The 19,725-nt window shown below is 40.8% G+C and overlaps 11 protein-coding genes across 11 annotated transcripts; 9 read left to right on the forward strand and 2 right to left on the reverse strand.

The window, feature by feature from the left end:
• Positions 1 to 87: 87 nt before the first annotated feature.
• GTR1 (Rag GTPase GTR1) lies at positions 88 to 987 on the reverse strand (the record flags this gene model as incomplete). The annotated part of the gene is made up of 1 exon (XM_037288053.1): positions 88 to 987. One exon carries the CDS (start codon positions 985 to 987, stop codon positions 88 to 90), a length of 900 nt encoding a protein of 299 aa, XP_037143948.1.
• Positions 988 to 1,190: 203 nt separating this feature from the next.
• PTH1 (aminoacyl-tRNA hydrolase) lies at positions 1,191 to 1,808 on the forward strand (the record flags this gene model as incomplete). Its single annotated transcript, XM_037288054.1, has 1 exon — positions 1,191 to 1,808. One exon carries the CDS (start codon positions 1,191 to 1,193, stop codon positions 1,806 to 1,808), a length of 618 nt encoding a protein of 205 aa, XP_037143949.1.
• Positions 1,809 to 2,505: 697 nt separating this feature from the next.
• On the forward strand, positions 2,506 to 3,840 carry ERG9 (bifunctional farnesyl-diphosphate farnesyltransferase/squalene synthase; the record flags this gene model as incomplete). The annotated part of the gene is made up of 1 exon (XM_037288055.1): positions 2,506 to 3,840. One exon carries the CDS (start codon positions 2,506 to 2,508, stop codon positions 3,838 to 3,840), a length of 1,335 nt encoding a protein of 444 aa, XP_037143950.1.
• Positions 3,841 to 4,894: 1,054 nt separating this feature from the next.
• Positions 4,895 to 6,613, forward strand: HG535_0C05770 (uncharacterized protein; the record flags this gene model as incomplete). The annotated part of the gene is made up of 1 exon (XM_037288056.1): positions 4,895 to 6,613. The coding sequence occupies one exon, from the start codon at positions 4,895 to 4,897 to the stop codon at positions 6,611 to 6,613; it is 1,719 nt and encodes a 572-aa protein (XP_037143951.1).
• Positions 6,614 to 7,510: 897 nt separating this feature from the next.
• PHO84 (phosphate transporter PHO84) lies at positions 7,511 to 9,256 on the forward strand (the record flags this gene model as incomplete). The annotated part of the gene is made up of 1 exon (XM_037288057.1): positions 7,511 to 9,256. One exon carries the CDS (start codon positions 7,511 to 7,513, stop codon positions 9,254 to 9,256), a length of 1,746 nt encoding a protein of 581 aa, XP_037143952.1.
• A 665-nt stretch (positions 9,257 to 9,921) lies between these two features.
• Positions 9,922 to 11,475, forward strand: HG535_0C05790 (tubulin alpha chain; the record flags this gene model as incomplete). Its single annotated transcript, XM_037288058.1, has 2 exons — positions 9,922 to 9,946; positions 10,160 to 11,475. The coding sequence occupies 2 exons, from the start codon at positions 9,922 to 9,924 to the stop codon at positions 11,473 to 11,475; spliced, it is 1,341 nt and encodes a 446-aa protein (XP_037143953.1).
• A 497-nt stretch (positions 11,476 to 11,972) lies between these two features.
• ALO1 (D-arabinono-1,4-lactone oxidase) lies at positions 11,973 to 13,559 on the forward strand (the record flags this gene model as incomplete). Its single annotated transcript, XM_037288059.1, has 1 exon — positions 11,973 to 13,559. The coding sequence occupies one exon, from the start codon at positions 11,973 to 11,975 to the stop codon at positions 13,557 to 13,559; it is 1,587 nt and encodes a 528-aa protein (XP_037143954.1).
• Positions 13,560 to 13,758: 199 nt separating this feature from the next.
• On the forward strand, positions 13,759 to 14,700 carry HG535_0C05810 (cytochrome b5 reductase family protein; the record flags this gene model as incomplete). Its single annotated transcript, XM_037288060.1, has 1 exon — positions 13,759 to 14,700. One exon carries the CDS (start codon positions 13,759 to 13,761, stop codon positions 14,698 to 14,700), a length of 942 nt encoding a protein of 313 aa, XP_037143955.1.
• Positions 14,701 to 14,834: 134 nt separating this feature from the next.
• Positions 14,835 to 16,829, reverse strand: UFO1 (SCF ubiquitin ligase complex subunit UFO1; the record flags this gene model as incomplete). Its single annotated transcript, XM_037288061.1, has 1 exon — positions 14,835 to 16,829. The coding sequence occupies one exon, from the start codon at positions 16,827 to 16,829 to the stop codon at positions 14,835 to 14,837; it is 1,995 nt and encodes a 664-aa protein (XP_037143956.1).
• A 557-nt stretch (positions 16,830 to 17,386) lies between these two features.
• Positions 17,387 to 18,772, forward strand: ERG13 (hydroxymethylglutaryl-CoA synthase; the record flags this gene model as incomplete). Its single annotated transcript, XM_037288062.1, has 1 exon — positions 17,387 to 18,772. The coding sequence occupies one exon, from the start codon at positions 17,387 to 17,389 to the stop codon at positions 18,770 to 18,772; it is 1,386 nt and encodes a 461-aa protein (XP_037143957.1).
• A 153-nt stretch (positions 18,773 to 18,925) lies between these two features.
• HG535_0C05840 (uncharacterized protein) lies at positions 18,926 to 19,534 on the forward strand (the record flags this gene model as incomplete). Its single annotated transcript, XM_037288063.1, has 1 exon — positions 18,926 to 19,534. One exon carries the CDS (start codon positions 18,926 to 18,928, stop codon positions 19,532 to 19,534), a length of 609 nt encoding a protein of 202 aa, XP_037143958.1.
• Between the last annotated feature and the right edge of the window lie 191 nt (positions 19,535 to 19,725).

The following is a 19,725-nucleotide window of genomic DNA, read 5'->3' on the forward strand; positions in this document are numbered from 1 at the left end:
GTAAATTGTCACTCTACGATGTGTATAATGTAATATATATATATTCCATTCCCATTTCCAATATGAAATATTAATACTAAAAATTCGTTACTGGAAAAATTCTTTGGCTTTGGTAATATTTTCCAGCACCATTTGTTGACATTCATCGGAATTGTTCAAAGAAACAAAACATACCATATTTGACGATAATTCACTGACATAAATATTATCGTTGATCACAAGTGTCTTAAATCCACTTTTCAATTTAGTGCAACTTTGCTTAAAATTCTTCATTATATTTGATATTTTCTCAAATCTTTTAGGATCGAGTGCTTCATCATGCGACGAATTACTTGAACATATTACTAGAAATGTACTCCTTTCAAACAGAATTATTTCACAAGCATTCATCACTGATTTTAATTTTTTCAAATTGGCTTGATGTATCGCCATATTAGGAATCAACGAGCATACAATACTTGACCACGCCTTGTAGAGACTTTCATCCCAAATCGATGTTGGAAATCCAACCAGATTTGGAAATCCATATTCCGCTGAAGTTTCTTGCAATTTTTTCATCATTAAATGAAATAATTCTTCTCGTTTATCTATTTGGACTAAATCCATCTTATGTAATAAAACGAAAATTTTGGCATCTGGCGAGTAATTTTTAAGTTGCTTCAAAGCTCTTGTGAAAATCTCTATATCTTTTATGACTTCTTGTGATTCAACGTCGAACACATGTATCAAGACTTGAACCATTTGAAATATGTGATCTTTTTGCTTAGTAAAATAATTCTCCATAAACACATCTTGACCACCACAGTCCCATAAATTCAACGTCATGTTACCCAGAAAACGGCGATGTGAATGTTCTACGTCTATAGTGGCTCCCAGACGACGTGTGTCAAAAGCCGAATAATTACTGAAGATAATTGACCGCATAGATGACTTTCCCGACCCAGAACGACCCATAAGCAGTAGCTTCTTTCTATTATTCGATGACATTGTGATGCTTCTTTAGTTGACCAAACCACTCAGATGAGGGTTTCGACCGTTTTTTGTTATTTCGCCTTCCTTTTTTCGAGTTTTAAAGCACTTGATATTTCTAGGTCTTTTACACTTCCTATCTTTTCAATGCTAGGGCGGAGAAATGAAAAAAGTGAAAATATCGAAACCATAAATACAAAAAGAACAAGAATATACTGCTGATGTTACTATCAGCAAAATATGGTCTCGTTAAGCAAAAAAAATGGAGAGGACTCCCCATAAGATATTTGAGTACCTGCCTAACAGGTATTGGAAATCCCGAGCCGCAATACGGCGGGACAAGGCATAACGCCGGTTTAATGATGCTAGACCTGCTCAAGGATAAATTGGTCGACTCTAATCGTGACAAATCGTTTAAAAAATGTTCTCATGCAGCTGCAGGCTACCTAAGTGCGCCTCCCGACCTTTTGCTAATACGGTCAGACGCTAATTTTATCAATCTGAGCGGTAAAACTGTGGTACCTCTTTGGCGAAAGCTAACCAAGCACGGCAATGTTAAGCATGTGGTTGTTCATGATGAACTTAGTTTGCCGCTGGGTAAAGTGCAATTGAGAAAGCCAGGTACAAGTTTAAGAGGTCACAATGGTCTAAAAAGTATTTACAGCCATCTTGGTCATGGTGATTTTTATCGACTTGCAGTTGGTATTGGTAGACCGCTCGAAAGGGATCCAAAAATAGTAGCTGACTATGTTCTGGCGAAGTTTACTCCCCAGGAACTCGCTCTTATCCAGGCACAGGCATTGCCGAACGCCCTGAATCTGCTAAAAACAGTACTTTGACGCTCAATCATGCATTCAGCATATTATACACACCTGTACATAAAGCAAATGCTTCTAGATCTAAGTCATCTCTGTTTTTCTATATTTCTTGCCTTCTATTTACTGAAATTCATGTTTAGTAAGAATTTCTATCTTTTTGTCTTTGTATTGGAAAGTATGTAAACTGAGAAAAAACACAAAAAGCTTTGGTGTTACGACTGTTAAAATTGAACGAAAGCACAATACGACAAATGAAGGAAGTGATGGTGCTCACTCCGAGATTTAGCAGGAGTTAGTTTTAGTGAGGGAATTGTTCAAATGTTACGTCAAGTGTGCTATGAGAATGGCAAAGGAAAGGTGGTCCCTAGCAGAATACGGATCGGTGCCAGAAAGGAGGTAAGCAAACAATCGTTACTCATGCCTGCTAACCTGACATTGGATGTCCTAGCTGTTCGGTTAGCAAATAGGAAGACAATAGGTTCAAACGAATTGTACCATTTCTGTATACTGACGTTTAAGCTCTCGCGTATGAAGCGACTTCGTGTTCCTTAAACGAAACTACGGTCCGAATGGAAATCAGTAGATTGATTGTTAAGTTGAAAAAAACAACCATGTCATCTCAGTCAAGTGAATAAAAACAGGGCAGTTTTACACTACAATAGCTGGTTAAAGTGTGCTAGGTCAGCGTGCTGTTCGTTATATCTGTGAGATCTGAAAAATGGGAAAAATTGTTGATTTACTGTCGCATCCAGTTGAGCTTAAATCAGCCCTAAAATTGAAATACATTAGACAACCTTTGTTCACGAACAAAGACACTAGGGGGACGCCTGAATTGATCAGATGTTATGAACTCTTGAACTTGACCTCAAGGTCATTTGCTGCAGTTATCATGGAACTACATCCTGAGTTACGTAATGTTATTATGTTATTTTACTTAGTTTTACGTGCATTGGATACTGTTGAAGATGATATGACCATCGATCCGCAATTGAAAGTAAAAGTTTTGCGTGATTTTGATTCGAAATTGGACCTCGAAGATTGGTCATTCAACGGCAACGGCCCAAATGAGAAGGATCGGGCTGTTTTGGTTGAGTTTCCCTGTATCCTAAAGGAATATCATAAATTGAAGCCTGCTTATCAAAAGATCATCAAGGAAATTACAAATAAAATGGGGAACGGTATGGCGGATTATATTGTCGATGAGAATTTCAATCTAAATGGTGTTCAAACTGTGAAAGATTACGACCTGTACTGTCATTACGTTGCAGGATTAGTCGGTGATGGATTAACCCAAATGATTGTTCATGCAAAGTTTGGTACTTCCTCTCTATATGAGGGAAACACGCAATTATTCGAAAGTATGGGCCTTTTCCTACAAAAGACTAATATCATTAGAGATTACGCTGAGGATTTGGAAGATGGCCGCTCATTCTGGCCACGTGAAGTCTGGTCGCAGTTTGCTGATAAATTAGTCGATTTCAGTTCCAGCAATCCAAAACTTCAACGCAAAGGTATTGAGTGTATTAACGCATTGGTATTGAATGCGCTCGGTCACGTGATAGACGTCTTGACGTATCTGAGCTCTTTGAGAGAACAGTCAACTTTCCAGTTTTGTGTTATACCTCAAGTCATGGCCATTGCAACCCTGGAGCTTGTGTGCAACAATCCCGACGTTTTGAAGACCAACGTCAAGATCAGAAAGGGAACCACCTGCTACCTCATTTTGAAATCGAGAACATTGAGCGGTTGCGTGGAGATATTCCAACACTATTTGCGTCAACTCAAGGCTAAGATCCCGGTCGACGATCCAAACTACCTGAAAATCAATATCCAGGTGGCCAAGATAGAACAGTTCATCGAAGAGATGTATCAGAACAAGTTGCCAGAGGGCGTCAACCCAGTCCAAACAGAACCATACCGTTTGACTTTGGAGAGGTCCAAGTGGGATGCCAAAGTCACCCCAATCGAACAAGACGAAGAATTCAAGTTCAATCTGACTATGACCATGTTAATGACTTTTGCAGCTGCCATTTACTTTTACTACGTTAAATAGTTTTCTTACATACCATAGAGAGTCTCAATTGTCTGTTGCTCTTCTTACCTGCGCTCTGAGCGGTCTCAGTATCCAGGGCTATCTTTCTTTTTTTTGAGTTTTAGCGAAGCACACGATCTGTCGCATGCTTCTCGAAAACGTGAAATCAACGAGGACCTTGACCGAACAAAGAAACTCCCGAATCATATCCATACTAACCAATGACAACGAACAATAGCTCACGGCTATTACCACCACAATATCAATTTTTAAGTATAGACACGAGGTTGGAAATCATGCTATTATGTTCTTACTCAAATGCAACATTGATAAAAGTAATTGAACACTAAATGATTGCCGTCCATACAACGTGCCGCAAAAGGTACAATCAGTGGAGCATGAAAGCACGGCAAAGGCTTCTCTCATGAATAATGGTGCCATGCGTCATGCCTGCCCAGCTGGAGAAGACAGCACACTGTGCATCATTCATTACAGTTTTAGGGTTTTAGGTCCTGATTGAGTATAATGGTCCGTTATCTATCAAATACTAATTCACAATGGTAGTTCGCAGGTACACGTGTATCACGTCAAACGAGTGTCATGTCGCGGAATCACAAACGGTATGCATACTGCATGAACGTTCAGACGAGGTAACGTGGGCCTTTTCGACTAATTGTTTGCACACATCAGCCACACTGGATCAAATTCTTCAATTTCAAGGGCCAGTGGCCGCTCAAGATAGTGCGAACAAGTAGCCTTGGATCAATGTCAGTTAGTTAGTCCACACGATTAATTGCCAAGCCACCAATTTATTTTACTGCTGCACTAGAGTTGTCACTGAGATAGCTGCGTAAGTTAGTGCAAAGATCTTACTCTCATAGTTAGCGTCTTGTTCTTGGCATAGGATTTCATATATAATCAGCACTGCAAGTTGGTTTTCATACCGGCGACTTCTGGATGCTTCTCCGCTACACTTTATACTTTGTTAGTAGTAGGCCAAGGAGATTTAGTATTCAACAAGATCTTGAGAGGCTTTATTCGTAACAATTGCGCTAGATTGAATAGTCCTTTAGAGATGAAGAGTACTGGTGGCGATATCGATGGGAAGAACATTACCGTTGGTGGTAATGCAGCGTTCCACAACTATATCAACGATTTTGCGCACATTGAGGATCCTTTAGAGAGGAGGAGGCTGGCATTACAGAAAATTGATAATACCAGTTTTGGTTGGTACCACGTTCGTGCAATCTTGGTTGCAGGTGTTGGGTTCTTGACCGACTCATACGATATTTTCGCTATCAATTTGGGTATCTCGATGATGACGTACGTTTTCTGGGGTGGTAACATTCCAAGCTCTACTTCGACTCTTTTGAGAGTTTCCACATCTGTTGGCAATGTTATCGGCCAAATCACGTTTGGTACGTTGGCTGATGTTCTAGGGCGTAAAAAGATTTACGGAATTGAATTGATCATTGTCATATCTGCTACTATTCTACAATGTACTGTTGGTCCATCTCCGGCTATCAGTTTCCCTGCTGTTTTAACTTTCTACCGTATCATCATGGGTATTGGTATCGGTGGTGACTATCCGCTATCTTCCATTATCACCTCTGAGTTTGCTACCACCAAATGGAGAGGTGCCATCATGGGGGCTGTGTTTGCTAACCAAGCATTTGGGCAAATCGCAGCAGGTATTGTTGCTTTGGTTTTGGTTGCCGGCTACAAAAATGATCTAGTAGGTGTTGCCAATGGTGCTGAATGTGGTCCGGCTTGTATCAAGGCCTGTGACCAGATGTGGAGAGTTCTTATAGGCTTAGGTGCCGTACCAGGGTGCATTGCTTTGTACTTCAGGTTGACCATTCCCGAATCTCCTCGTTATACCTTAGATGTCAATACCAACCATCGCAAAGAGGAAGAGGATATCGATAATGGCGTTTCTGATAAGAGGGAAGATATTGAGACTAATCAACCTGCTCATTCTGAGAAAGCTCAAACTGCCGTTGATGCGGTCGAGATCGAACTACCTGAGGCATCATTCAAGGATTTCTGTCGCCATTTCGGCCAATGGAAGTACGGTAAGATCTTATTGGGTACAGCAGGGTCTTGGTTCTGTTTGGACGTTGCATTCTATGGTCTCGGTCTGAACACAGCTGTGATCTTGCAAGCAATCGGGTACGCCGGTCACGGGGACATCTACACCGTCCTATACAACACTGCTGTTGGTAACTTAATCTTGATCTGTGCCGGTTCGTTGCCAGGTTACTGGGTTTCCGTTTTCACGATGGATATTATTGGTAGAAAGCCAATTCAGTTATTTGGCTTCTTCATTCTGACCGTGTTGTTCTGCGTCATTGGCTTTGCGTATCACAGACTGACCGATAAAGGCCTCTTGGGTCTTTACGTCGTCTGCCAATTTTTCCAGAACTTCGGCCCTAATGCCACCACCTTCGTCATTCCCGGTGAATGTTTCCCAACTAGATACAGATCGACTGCCCATGGCCTTTCCGCAGCGTGCGGCAGAATCGGCGCTATCATTGCGCAGACAGCTCTCGGAACCCTAATCAACTACCACTGCCACAGAGACGGCCTGGCGAGAAACTGCTGGTTGCCTCACGTTATGGAAATTTTCGCTCTCTTCATGCTGGTCGGTATATTCACTACTCTCTTAGTTCCAGAAACCAAGAGAATGACTTTGGAGGAGGTCACCGAGAAATACCACGACGAAATTGATCCTTCTGCCTACCACCGCTCTGCCGTTGGCACCAACTCAAGCTCTGCAGATTCTGCTATCTGAGAACACGTCTAGTATTTCGCCTCTCCGAGAAGTAAGACAAGGGCTCCAAGAAATTCGTAAAAACACTTTTTCCTCCCATATCTTAATTACTGCTTGTTTTTCTTTCTACAGTGACTCTCACTCTGTGTCGTCCGCAACTGAAGTACACTCTTAGCGTGACAACACCACTTTATATCAACAGCCTTCTCGTAAGCATCCTAAAAACTGTTTTTCTTTGAATTATTCTTTATTTTTGTTCATCCTGGCACTCCAGCTTGTGTAATGATGCCTGCATCGGGCGTTCCGTCTACCGTTGATGCCTGTTGCCAGACCATCGAGTTCGTCTTCTGTCCTACACCTTTCAGAGCGACCTTACTGTTCTTGGACCCTGTCCGGGACAGCTCGAAGTTGCATATTCCTAACAACGCAGTTACCCAGCCAATGGCTCGTTGTGGAAAAAAAAGAAAAAAGCGCAGAGCCCGTATGCACATTGCGGAACCGTTGAGATGAGGGAACGTGGGCTAAATTAATTGATTTTTCACAAATTAGCAGCCATATGGGCATGGAATTAAAGCGTTAAGTTGTGAAGTGTCAGTGGGCGTCTGAGACATTCTGAGGAGGGCTGCTCGAGATGGACGTCGTGGTCGATCCCAATTAATTGGCAATTTGCCAATTTAATTAAGTGACGCACACCACAGGTTCTTCGTATTGGCTAAGCAATAATGAGAATTTTTCATTAAAATCTTGTCCCCTTGGCATCGGCCCACAGATATATAAGCAAGGGCAGCGATGGTCATTTTCCAATTGTGCAAGGTTTTTCTCTTGGTTCTCTTGGTATTCTTATATTCATTTGTAACAGAACAAGGATATCAACTGTATCTCAAAACACTTTAGCTTAAATAGTTTTCAGATAACATAATGAGTGATTCGAAGGGCAGTGAGATCCACCAGGAAGTTCATGAGAAGAACATAACGGTCGGTGGTAATGCGGCATTCCACAACTATATCAACGATTTTGCACACATCGAGGATCCTTTGGAAAGAAGAAGACTGGCTTTGCAGAAGATCGATGACGCGAGCTTTGGTTGGTACCACGTCCGTGCGATTTTAGTTGCGGGTGTTGGTTTCTTGACCGACTCATACGATATTTTCGCTATCAATTTGGGTATCTCGATGATGACGTACGTTTTCTGGGGTGGTAACATTCCAAGCTCTACCTCAACTCTATTGAAGGTCTCCACATCTGTTGGTACCGTCATTGGTCAACTTGGATTCGGTACCATGGCTGATATTGTTGGCCGTAAGAAGATTTACGGTCTTGAATTGATTATCATGATTTCTGCAACTGTTTTGCAGTGTACTGTCGGACCAGCTCCAGGTGTTAGTTTCCCAGCTGTTTTGACTTTCTACCGTATCATCATGGGTATTGGTATCGGTGGTGACTATCCGCTATCTTCCATTATCACCTCTGAGTTTGCTACCACCAAATGGAGAGGTGCCATCATGGGAGCTGTGTTTGCTAACCAAGCATTTGGGCAAATCGCAGCAGGTATTGTTGCTTTGGTTTTGGTTGCCGGCTACAAAAATGATCTAGTAGGTGTTGCCAATGGTGCTGAATGTGGCGCTGCTTGTATCAAAGCCTGTGACCAAATGTGGAGAATCTTGGTTGGTTTGGGTGCCGTACCAGGGTGCATTGCTTTGTACTTCAGATTGACCATTCCTGAATCTCCACGTTACACCTTAGATGTTGATGCTAACGTGAACAAGGGTGCAGCTGACATTGGTAAATTTGTCTCTGGTGAAAAGGGTGATGCTGAAAATGATCAAGTGGCACGTTTGGAAAGAGCCCCAACTGCTGTCGAGGCTGTCGAAATTCAAACTCCAAAGGCTTCTTTCAAAGATTTCTGCCACCATTTCGGCCAATGGAAGTACGGTAAGATCTTATTGGGTACCGCTGGTTCTTGGTTTTGTCTGGATGTTGCATTTTATGGTTTAGGTTTGAACACTGCTGTTATCTTACAAGCCATTGGTTACGCTGGTAATGGAGACATCTACACCGTCCTATACAACTCTGCTGTTGGTAACTTAATCTTGATCTGTGCCGGTTCGTTGCCAGGTTACTGGGTTTCCGTTTTCACGATGGATATTATTGGTAGAAAGCCAATTCAATTATTTGGTTTCTTCATTCTTACCGTGTTATTCTGTGTTATTGGTTTTGCTTACCACAGACTATCAGACGGCGGTCTACTAGGTCTATACATTGTCTGTCAATTTTTCCAAAACTTCGGTCCAAACACTACCACTTTCGTCATTCCCGGTGAATGTTTCCCAACTAGATACAGATCGACTGCTCACGGTTTATCCGCTGCATCTGGTAAAGTCGGTGCAATCATTGCTCAAACCGCTTTGGGTACTCTAATTGATTACCATTGTCACAGAGACGGTTTGAAGAAGAACTGTTGGTTGCCTCACGTTATGGAGATTTTCGCTCTTTTCATGTTGGTTGGTCTATTCACTAGTCTGTTAGTTCCAGAAACTAAGAGAATGACTCTGGAAGAAGTCACCGAGAAATACCACGACGAAATCGATCCTTCTGCTTACGGTCGTTCCGTTGTTGGTAGCAACTCTACCTCCGCCGGCTCCACAATGTCGGAACAGGTATAACAAGGAAACTGTGTTTTCTTACATTACCCCCTTTTGAAAAGAAAAAAATTCTGAAATAGAGATTAACAGAACATTTTTTAATTTTCGTTTTCTGTCCAATTGCTCTTCATTTTCCAAATACACTAACCCTATAATTCTCTCGTTCATATGTAAAAGTGAACTCAATTTAACGTGACAAAATAACTTTATATCAACACTCTTTTCTTATGCATGTATCTAGTTATTTCTCTGTATAGTATCATTAAAAAAACAAAGTATTAATTTAATTTTAAAAATATTATGATCACTCTAGAAGTAGTATCTCTCTATTCTCCTGTATATGTGATATTTTTGAATGTGCATTACGAGATCCATTCATTACGTTTCTATTGCATGCATACAGGAATCACAACTAGTTGTTGTCCGGATTTAACAGAAATGTCCGGAACGTTAACGTACCCTATCCCGGACAGTGGAGCAAGATCGGACAATCGAAAACGTGATGTAAATAAATAATGAGATACCCGGCCTGATACTCTTTTTGTGGTAATTGGTAAACAAACGATATTATCTAGAAGGGCAAGAAAAAACAACAACAATGTGGTGCTTTAAGATTAAAGTAAGATCAGATTGCACTCCTTGAGAAAGGTAAGCAGCTTGTAGGTTACCCAGGAAAGAGTAGTGAGATGCGTGAAGTTATTAGTATTAATGGTATGTTTGGCAATGGTTACAAGGGATCGCAACCCGTCAATAGTAATGCAAATCGAATTGTGGAGGCAAAAAAGATGTGAAACGCGTAAGACAGCAATCAAATAATTGTGACGCAGTTCACGTCTTCGTCTGAACTTTCGATCGAGAAACACCAATTCGATCTTTTTACTAACGAGTAATATAAAACTATTGTTATTTTTTTAATTTAAACAGTCGGTCAAGCAGGTTGTCAGATCGGTAATGCATGCTGGGAACTGTATTCTCTAGAACACGGAATAAAACCTGATGGGTATCTACAGGAGGGCCTAAGTAGACCTAAGGGTGGCGAAGATGGATTCTCAACATTTTTCTATGAAACAGGTGCTGGCAAGTATGTGCCAAGAGCAGTATATGTTGATTTAGAGCCGAACGTTATCGACGAAGTTCGTACCGGTCCATACAAGGATTTATTTCATCCAGAGCAATTAATAAATGGTAAGGAAGATGCTGCAAATAACTATGCTCGTGGTCATTATACTGTAGGAAGAGAATTACTGGACGACATCTTGGATAGGATTAGAAAAATTTCAGACCAGTGTGACGGTTTACAGGGATTCTTATTCACACATTCTCTAGGGGGTGGTACAGGCTCAGGTTTAGGATCTTTATTACTAGAACAACTTTCTATTGATTATGGTAAGAAATCGAAATTAGAATTTGCTGTGTATCCTGCACCACAAGTTTCAACATCAGTCGTGGAACCATATAACACGGTTTTGACTACACATACAACACTAGAGCATGCTGATTGTACGTTTATGGTCGATAATGAAGCAATTTATGATATGTGTAAAAGAAATTTAGACATTTCTAGACCAAGTTTTGCTAATTTAAACAATTTGATTGCTCAGGTTGTTTCATCAGTAACAGCTTCTTTAAGATTTGACGGCTCATTGAATGTCGATCTAAATGAATTTCAGACAAATCTAGTTCCTTACCCAAGAATTCATTTCCCATTAGTTTCATATGCACCAATTTTATCAAAGAATAAAGCAAATCATGAAGCAAATTCTGTTTCAGAAATTACAAATGCTTGTTTTGAACCTGGAAACCAAATGGTTAAATGTGATCCAAGAACTGGTAAGTATATGGCAACATGTCTATTGTATAGAGGAGATGTTGTTACAAGGGATGTACAAAATGCTGTTTCTCAAGTTAAAAATAAAAAAACTGTTCAAATCGTTGATTGGTGCCCAACTGGTTTCAAGATTGGTATTTGTGATGAGCCACCAACTGCAACACCTAATTCTCAATTGACATCTGTTAAAAGAGCCGTTTGTATGCTTTCAAATACAACAGCAATCGCTGATGCTTGGAAAAGAATTGATAGGAAATTCGATCTCATGTATGCAAAACGTGCCTTTGTTCATTGGTATGTTGGTGAAGGTATGGAAGAAGGTGAATTTACTGAAGCAAGAGAAGATTTAGCTGCTTTAGAAAGGGATTACATTGAAGTTGGCGCTGATTCCTACGCAGATGAAGAGTATTAATCATTCCTACAAAGTCCCATCTCATTATCTCTCATAACTTTTCAACTAATCGAATACCTAATTGGCTTTTAATTTACCATCTTTAAAATAGATTCGATTAGATAATTTTTATTATATACCCCGTTTCATTTTTCATAAAATCATTTTACTTTATTTCTTCGAGTATACCAAAACAAATCAAATCTGTTTTCAGAAACAGACTTATGTTGGCACTGGAGCAGTGAAATAGTAGAAGCACACCGTTATACTTCCTTGCTTGAGCTGCTTGTACCTTTTCTTAATTCTTGCTACTTTGTCTTGTCACGTTTCTCATGATGGCGGCAGATAAAAACAATCCAGGTGAAATTCGAACATTTATTGAAAATTTGCCATCAAAAGTTTGCGGCAACAGGATACCACTTGGGTTGAACAACACTTAAAATTCCCAAGTGTAACAGTAAATACTGTTATTATCTCTCATTACACCAATAATTCAGTATTAAGAGTAAGAAATAACAATGTCAAACTCTCTAGCCATCACTCCCCGTAAGAATTTCGTATTCAAGAACTGGGCAGGCATCTACTCGGCGAAGTCCCAGCTATATTTTCAGCCAACGTCAATAGAAGAAGTTGTAGACATCGTAAATGCGGCCAGGGCGCAAAATAAGACCATCGTAACAGTGGGATCTGGCCATTCGCCAAGCGATATGTGCATTACAAATGAGTGGCTGATGAATTTAGATAAATTGAACAAAGTTAAGGAATTCACGGAATATCCAGAAGAAAATTACGCTGATGTAACTGCTGATGCAGGTTTACGAGTCTATCAATTGGGTGATTATTTGACTGAAAGGGGATATGCTATTCAAAATTTGGGGTCGATCTCCGAGCAGAGTCTTGCCGGTATTATCTCTACGGGTACTCATGGTTCATCTCCGTATCACGGTTTAGTTTCTTCCCAATATGTTAACTTGACTATTGTCAATGGTAAAGGGGAGGTTGTATTTTTAGACTCTGAGCACAATCCCGAAACTTTCAGAGCTGCGATGCTTTCACTTGGAAAGATAGGTATCATTGTACGTGTGACGATTCGTGTTGTTCCATCCTTTAATATCAGATCTACACAGGAAGTTATTCATTTTGAGACATTGCTAAAACAGTGGGATAGTGTTTGGACATCCTCTGAGTTTATCAGAGTATGGTGGTATCCATATTCAAGAAAATGTGTTTTGTGGAGAGGCGTCAAAACCAGCGATCCCGTTACGCCGCCAAGAAGATCTTGGTGGGGGATGCCTCCTTTTAGATATAGCTACGAGTTTTTGCTATGGATATCCACTAAGATTTATCCTGCGTTGACACCTGTTATTGAAAGATTTATCTTCCATAGACAATATGGTAAAGTGGAAACTTTAGGTAAGGGAGATGAGGCTGTTTCAACTTCTATCGATGGACTAAATATGGACTGCCTCTTCTCGCAGTTTGTAGATGAGTGGTCTTGCCCACTTGATAATGGTATCGAGGTTCTTCGTTCTCTGGATCATTCAATCACCCAAGCCGGTCAAAATAAAGAATTTTATGTTCACGTACCTGTCGAAGTTCGCTGCTCGAATACCACACTCCCAGAAAAAAAACTATTTACGAGTGACAGAACCAAAACAAGTCCAGGTCCAGTTTACGGTAACATGTTGCGTCCATACCTAGACAACACTCCTTCTACTTGCAGATATGCACCCCTCTCTGATATTACCAACAGTCAACTGACACTTTACATCAATGCCACAATGTACAGACCTTTTGGAACAAACTCTCCAATCCATAAATGGTTTACCTTATTCGAAAATACCATGGATGCTGCTGGCGGTAAGCCTCATTGGGCTAAGAACTTTCTGGGCTCAACCTCACTAGTGCCTCACCCAACTAAACAAGAATCTGAATACGGGGACTATGAAATGAGAGGTATGGCTAAAAAAATTGAGGCGTGGTACGGTGATGATTTGAAGAGTTTCAAAAAAATCAGGAACGAACAAGATCCAGAAAATATTTTTGTTGCAAACAAGGATTGGGCTGTCAGGAATGGTATTATCGATGACAAAGATGTAAACTGATACTCCATTTCTTTATACACTTTATATGTTATTCAATTCTTCAATCTTGTAATTACTTAATTTTTTTACTTACTCAATTCAATGTCAACAATATTTTTCCTGTTTGCCGTGTCGAAGAAAAACATCGATTTGTAACCAAGTTGCAAAAAAAGCTCATCAGATTGAAAAGTGTGAAGAACAGAAATACCGCTCAATCAAAATGGAGGACCTAGCGGAATTGGAACAACCTAATATTTTAGATGAACCTTTGCATGGAATTTATATCCCCAGTTGTTTGTTCTTGGCTGGTATAGCTATTACGACATATCTATCTGGAGCACTTCAAATTCTATTGGCTTTGCCAATCTTCTTTGCATTCGTGGGCTACAGGGCTTATGCGGCATATCAACGTAAGATCTCCATCAGAAGCGATAAATGGTCGTCGTTAGAACTTGTGGATCAAACTGTCGTATCGAAAAATACGGCAATTTATCGCTTCAACCTGAAAACTTCATTTGAGACATTAGACTTTGACCCCGGTCGGCATTTAATGGTAAAGGTACCAATCGATGGGGGTCATGAAATCAGGTACTATTCACCAATCTCTCCCAATTTTGCCAAGGGTTACTTCGATATAATGATTAAATCTTATCCTGAGGGTCAAGTTTCCAAGTACTTCGCAAGCTTGAAACCCGGCCAATTAGTTGATTTCAAAGGTCCAGTAGGTAACTTTAACTATACCACTAATTCATCAAAATCCTTGGCTATTGTAGCGGGCGGTACAGGTATTACTCCAATTTTACAAATTTTAAATGAGATAATTACGACTCCGGAAGATGTCACCAAAATCTCATTAATTTATGCAAATGATACCGAGAATGACATTTTGTTAAAAGAAGAATTGGACGAAATGGCTGAAAAATACCCGTACTTTGATGTTCATTATGTTCTAAGAACGCCACCAGATAACTGGAGTAGTTCTATCGGTCTCATAACGCAGGACTTGATGGAAGGTTTCTTACCAGACTCCTCCGATGACAACAGACTTCTAATATGTGGACCAGAGGGTATGAATAGTTCCGTATTAGCATACGCTAAAAATTTAGGCTGGAAGGTAACTGGCGAAGCGTCAAAAGGAGATGATCAAGTGTTTGTATTTTAATCATTGCTGTGTATTTCCATAGAAGAAATTTCATAAAGATATAATATATATGCATACCTAGACAATATGAATACAAACTTCTAAATGCTTTCTGAGATATGCTTATCTTCAGTGCGCATGATATTTCTTCTCCCTCAATTCATTTCACTCAGAGACAATGCTATTGCCAACTGCAGTGCTTCATCGTCCTCCCGGCTACTTGCCAGTTCTACATCTGGATTGTTATCGAACTCTCTACTTTGAAGTTCACGCGACGCATTGCCGTCTCTCCGTGCTCTCCTCATCGATCGTTCTTGTGCGTCCTGCTCTTCGGCCGCAGAGCATTCCAGAGCTGCCAAGAATTCCTGGTCACCTTCATCTGCTAAACATCGGTATACCGATTGGTTATGTTCAGTCCTAGTGGAAGCTTCAAAAGCTCTCCTCAAATCATCGTCTGCTGCTTCCCTAATTTTATTTTCTTGTTGCGCTATCGAATCAGATTCCATTAGCGCGATTTTTAATTGTAACTCTTCATCACTCATATCTCCTCCATACGTTTCCAGAAGTCTTTCGCTTTCCAGCCTTTGTTTGCTGCGGATATATTTTTCCTCATCATATATTGCAAGTCCAACGTCAACCCCACTTTCCCGCTTACCACTATGACTGTGGTGATTATTAGTTCCACGTCTCTTGTCATAATTAGATTCAGAGATGTATTGCAAATAGTGGACGACATTACCACTTCCAATTACCATTCTGCCTTGTGATATCGCCAAAAATTGAGGATTTGGTTCTGTTTTTTGCACCGTTTTAATCAATTGTGCACTTGTTGCGTCAAAAATCTGTAATTTGCCTCCCAGAGCGCAAACAATTACCAAATTTGTCACTTGACAGGTGAAGATGTGACCATCGAATTCTAATACGTTCTCAATTTTCAAAGTGTTCCCAGGTGCACGAACATTTATTATATTAATTGTATTTTTCATTGTCATAATAGCCAAATGACAACCATCACCACCGGCCAACTTTGGATTTTGCTCTCTTAAACTCGTCACTTCATCAAGCGTAATTTTATTGATTAATTCTGGAACTTCAATTGATCTCGTATAGTTGAAGTTCTGATTTGGATCAAATGAAATCACAAATAGGTGATTGGTATCGGCTAGTATTAATGACATTGAACCGAAATCGACCTTAAAAAACTGAACTCGAAGTAAGATTTCCTCACAGCTATCATAAGAAACCTTAGGTAACTTTATAACATGAATGTTATTCATTTCGTGAATCACATATATTTTCTCTTCATCTAATACAATCGTCCAACTTTTGAACAAGGCAACATGTGTAATGGCCTTGTTGGAAACTTTGAGAAAATTTATACGCTTTGTCTCGCACCACCATATAACTTCGCCATTCTCAGATCCGCTTACACACCAATCTTCAAATGATCCCTGTGAAGACGAGGTCGTTATTGCTGTAACACATGCTGAGTGTCTAAAATCAAATTCAGTCACTGGCGTTAAGTAAGATTTGTTACTTAGCAGTTTACCGAACACCCTGCCATCAAATCTACCAAAGACAGCAGCGTTCATATTGAAGTTCATGGTAGAGCATCCCTGTGGAGTCGTACAAGGTATGTATATCAACCTATCCTTTTTCCGCTTCGAGTGCAACTGAACCAGTGTTATAATGCCATCGTTATAACAAGCGCAACGCGGGTAATCGAAGAGCAAGCTTTCGATTTGAATCTCAAACCTGGGCGACGGCGACAAAACATATTTTGTCTTCACAGCTCTATTGTGCTTCCATTGCTTCAGACCCTTGAGCCTTTGCAAATATTCTGTACTATACTTCGACGATTGCGAAAATGACGGAAAACTACCAGTGTGTACCTTTGATATAAACAAGTTCTTCCAGAGTTCCTCATCGTTAATCAGCCTCGAAAAGTGCTTGCAGACTTGCTGCAAAACATACAGATCCTTTTCGTCTAGATGACTGAAAATATTAATCAATATTTCAGGTGGGAGCAACACCAATGACATCCCTTCACTGCCCCCTGATTCTGACGACCAAGCCGTTATGGGAATAGCGTCCATGCTAAACGACAAGGAGTGATGTGCCACCGAGGGGATAACACTCTGTCCATACATTTTGTTGAAATACGCAAATTCAAGTTCTATGATGTACTTATGTAAAGAGAATGGCAAAATGCTAAGAAACCGCCTTTGCACAAATGTGGAATCGAACCACAGAAAAAAAGCATGTATTAATACTGCACGACTAGAAGGGTATACAGAAAGTGGAAGAAAGTGTGGTCTTAAAAAACTAGCAGCCTGTTTCGTTTAAGGGTTTCTCTTAAACGAAAGCACTTATCGCTTGTATCGCTTAAGATGCAGAAAAGTGAAAAGTGGTTTTTTTCTTTTAACAAAGGCGAAACGCACGGCCGATTGAGAGCGATAGCACAGGAAGTATCAGGCAATTGTATGTTGTGGAAGAAAGCGATAAAATTGCAAAATCGTGCTTGCTGGCTGTTTTGGCTGTTCTGTAACAATTTTATAATGGTCTTGAAACCACTTTGCCGTTCGAACAATTGAATCGGTTTTTACCAATTGCAGTTCATATAAATAGGTGAAAGGAATCAGATATTCGAAGAAATTGCGTCCTTTGAAAATACATCACAGATAGTTAAGTACAGTAGCATTATATAATGACCGAAATTAAGAGACAAAAGACAGCTGCTCAATTGAGCAGACCAGCAAATGTTGGTATCAAGGGTATCGAGATTTACATCCCTTCTCAATGTGTGAACCAGAGTGAGTTGGAGAAATTCGATGGTGTTTCAAGTGGTAAGTACACCATTGGTTTGGGCCAAACCAATATGTCATTTGTCAACGATAGAGAAGATATCTATTCGTTGAGTTTGACTGCATGCTCTAAGCTTTTGAAGAACTATAACATCGATCCACAAGATATTGGTAGACTAGAAGTCGGTACAGAAACACTGATTGATAAGTCAAAGTCGGTTAAAACAGTTTTGACTCAATTGTTTGAGGGCAATTCTGATTTAGAAGGTGTTGACACCTTGAACGCATGTTATGGTGGTACCAATGCCGTCTTCAACTCGATCAATTGGATTGAATCCAGCGCCTGGGACGGCCGTGACGCTATAGTTGTTTGCGGTGATATTGCCATTTACGACAAGGGAGCAGCAAGACCAACAGGAGGTGCCGGTACAGTAGCATTATGGATTGGACCTGACGCGCCAATTGTGTTTGATCCTATTAGAGGTTCTTTCATGGAAAACGCTTACGATTTCTACAAACCAGATTTCACCAGTGAATACCCCTACGTTGACGGTCACTTCTCACTGACTTGTTATGTCAAGGCGTTGGACCAAAGTTACAAAGCTTACTCCAAGAAGGCAATTGCTAGAGGGCTAGCCAAGGATCCAGCAGGCCCAGAAGCCGTCAATGTTTCCAAATTTTTCGATTATAACGTTTTCCATGTTCCAACATGTAAATTAGTCACAAAATCGTACGGTAGACTATTGTACAACGATTTCAGATCCAATCCATCTTTATATTCCAATGTCGACTCCAACATGGCAACAGAGGACTACGAAAAATCGTTGACCGATAAGACAATCGAAAAAACCTTTGTTAACGTTGCCAAGGTTTTACACAAAGAGAGAGTTGAACCTTCTCTGACAGTTCCAACAAACACCGGTAACATGTATACCGGTTCCGTATGGTCTGCATTGGGGTCTCTAATCTTTTTCAAGGGCTCCGAAGCGTTGCAGGACAAGCGTATCGGCTTATTCTCGTATGGTTCGGGTCTGGCTGCTTCATTATTCTCCTGCAAAGTCGTTGGTGACGTCAGCAACATCGTGAAGGTTTTGGATCTAGAACACAAATTGTCCTCGAGAAAGACGGAAACCCCACAGGACTACGAGAAGGCAATTCATTTAAGAGAACAAGCACATCTGCAAAAGGACTTCAAGCCACAAGGCTCTATCGAATTGTTGATTCCAGGAACCTATTACTTGACCGAGGTTGATGACAAGTTCAGAAGATCCTACGCTGTCAAGGAGTAGATGTATACATATCACATCGTTCGCACTTAGTAGCAGTGTATAGAAATAGAACAGTATGCGGGTAGGAATTTTTCACCTTGCTTTTTCACATATTCAATTCACGTGTCTGGATGAATCCTGTCCGAGAGAGACTGTCCGAATCCAAGCTACCGAATGAGGGCTGTCCGGAGTAGAACTGTCCGGACCACCCTTTCCGGCACGACGACTGTCCGGTGCGTGCTGTCCGGTGCGTGCTGTCCGAAGCAAAGTCGATCGTGCTGGGCCGCTGCTCCAACCGGACAGCACCAATTGATCCGCTACAACACCGACTCGGCGCATTGCAAATCCGATCCGCAACCGCCCGGTGTGCCACCTGAGAATGTCCGCTTTCAGTGTCCGGACCTAGAGCGGTCTGTACATGCATGCCCCTCTTCTACCCCTCATAGCGACAAATGGAAGAAAAGGAACGGACGAAAAAACTTGCTGCGCGTCATCAAATGTGCTTCTTTGATTGGCCAGTGGCCCTCCATTTCGTCGTACAAACGTACAGGAGAGAATATAGGTGAGTCAAACACCCATACACCGCAGCACCAGGAACACAGAAACATAACGAATTGTTCATTTTATTCATTTGGCCCGTCTTGCTGCCCCTCCTTCTGCCCCGCGATCCATTCCGAGATAAAGCCGTTGCTTTGGCAAGGTCTGCGGGGCAATCTAGGCACTGCGCTAAAAAACGCATCAAAGTTTCAAGAAACTGAAAAAAGGTATTGCCCAATGCGGTAATACGAAAATGGAAATAGCCTTTGTCTCTGGTTTTTCGTCTTCCTTCGGAACCCGAATAATGCTCGATCGACGACGACGGACATGATGAAAATTGATATTTTGAAATGCGAATAGTTCAAGTTTGACACAACAATACTTCACTTGGATATTTTATAGGATCGAATACACTCAATAGTTTGCGATCTTCTGGG

Source organism: Zygotorulaspora mrakii, chromosome 3 (assembly GCF_013402915.1).
Source record: "Zygotorulaspora mrakii chromosome 3, complete sequence".
Lineage (NCBI taxonomy): Eukaryota > Fungi > Ascomycota > Saccharomycetes > Saccharomycetales > Saccharomycetaceae > Zygotorulaspora > Zygotorulaspora mrakii.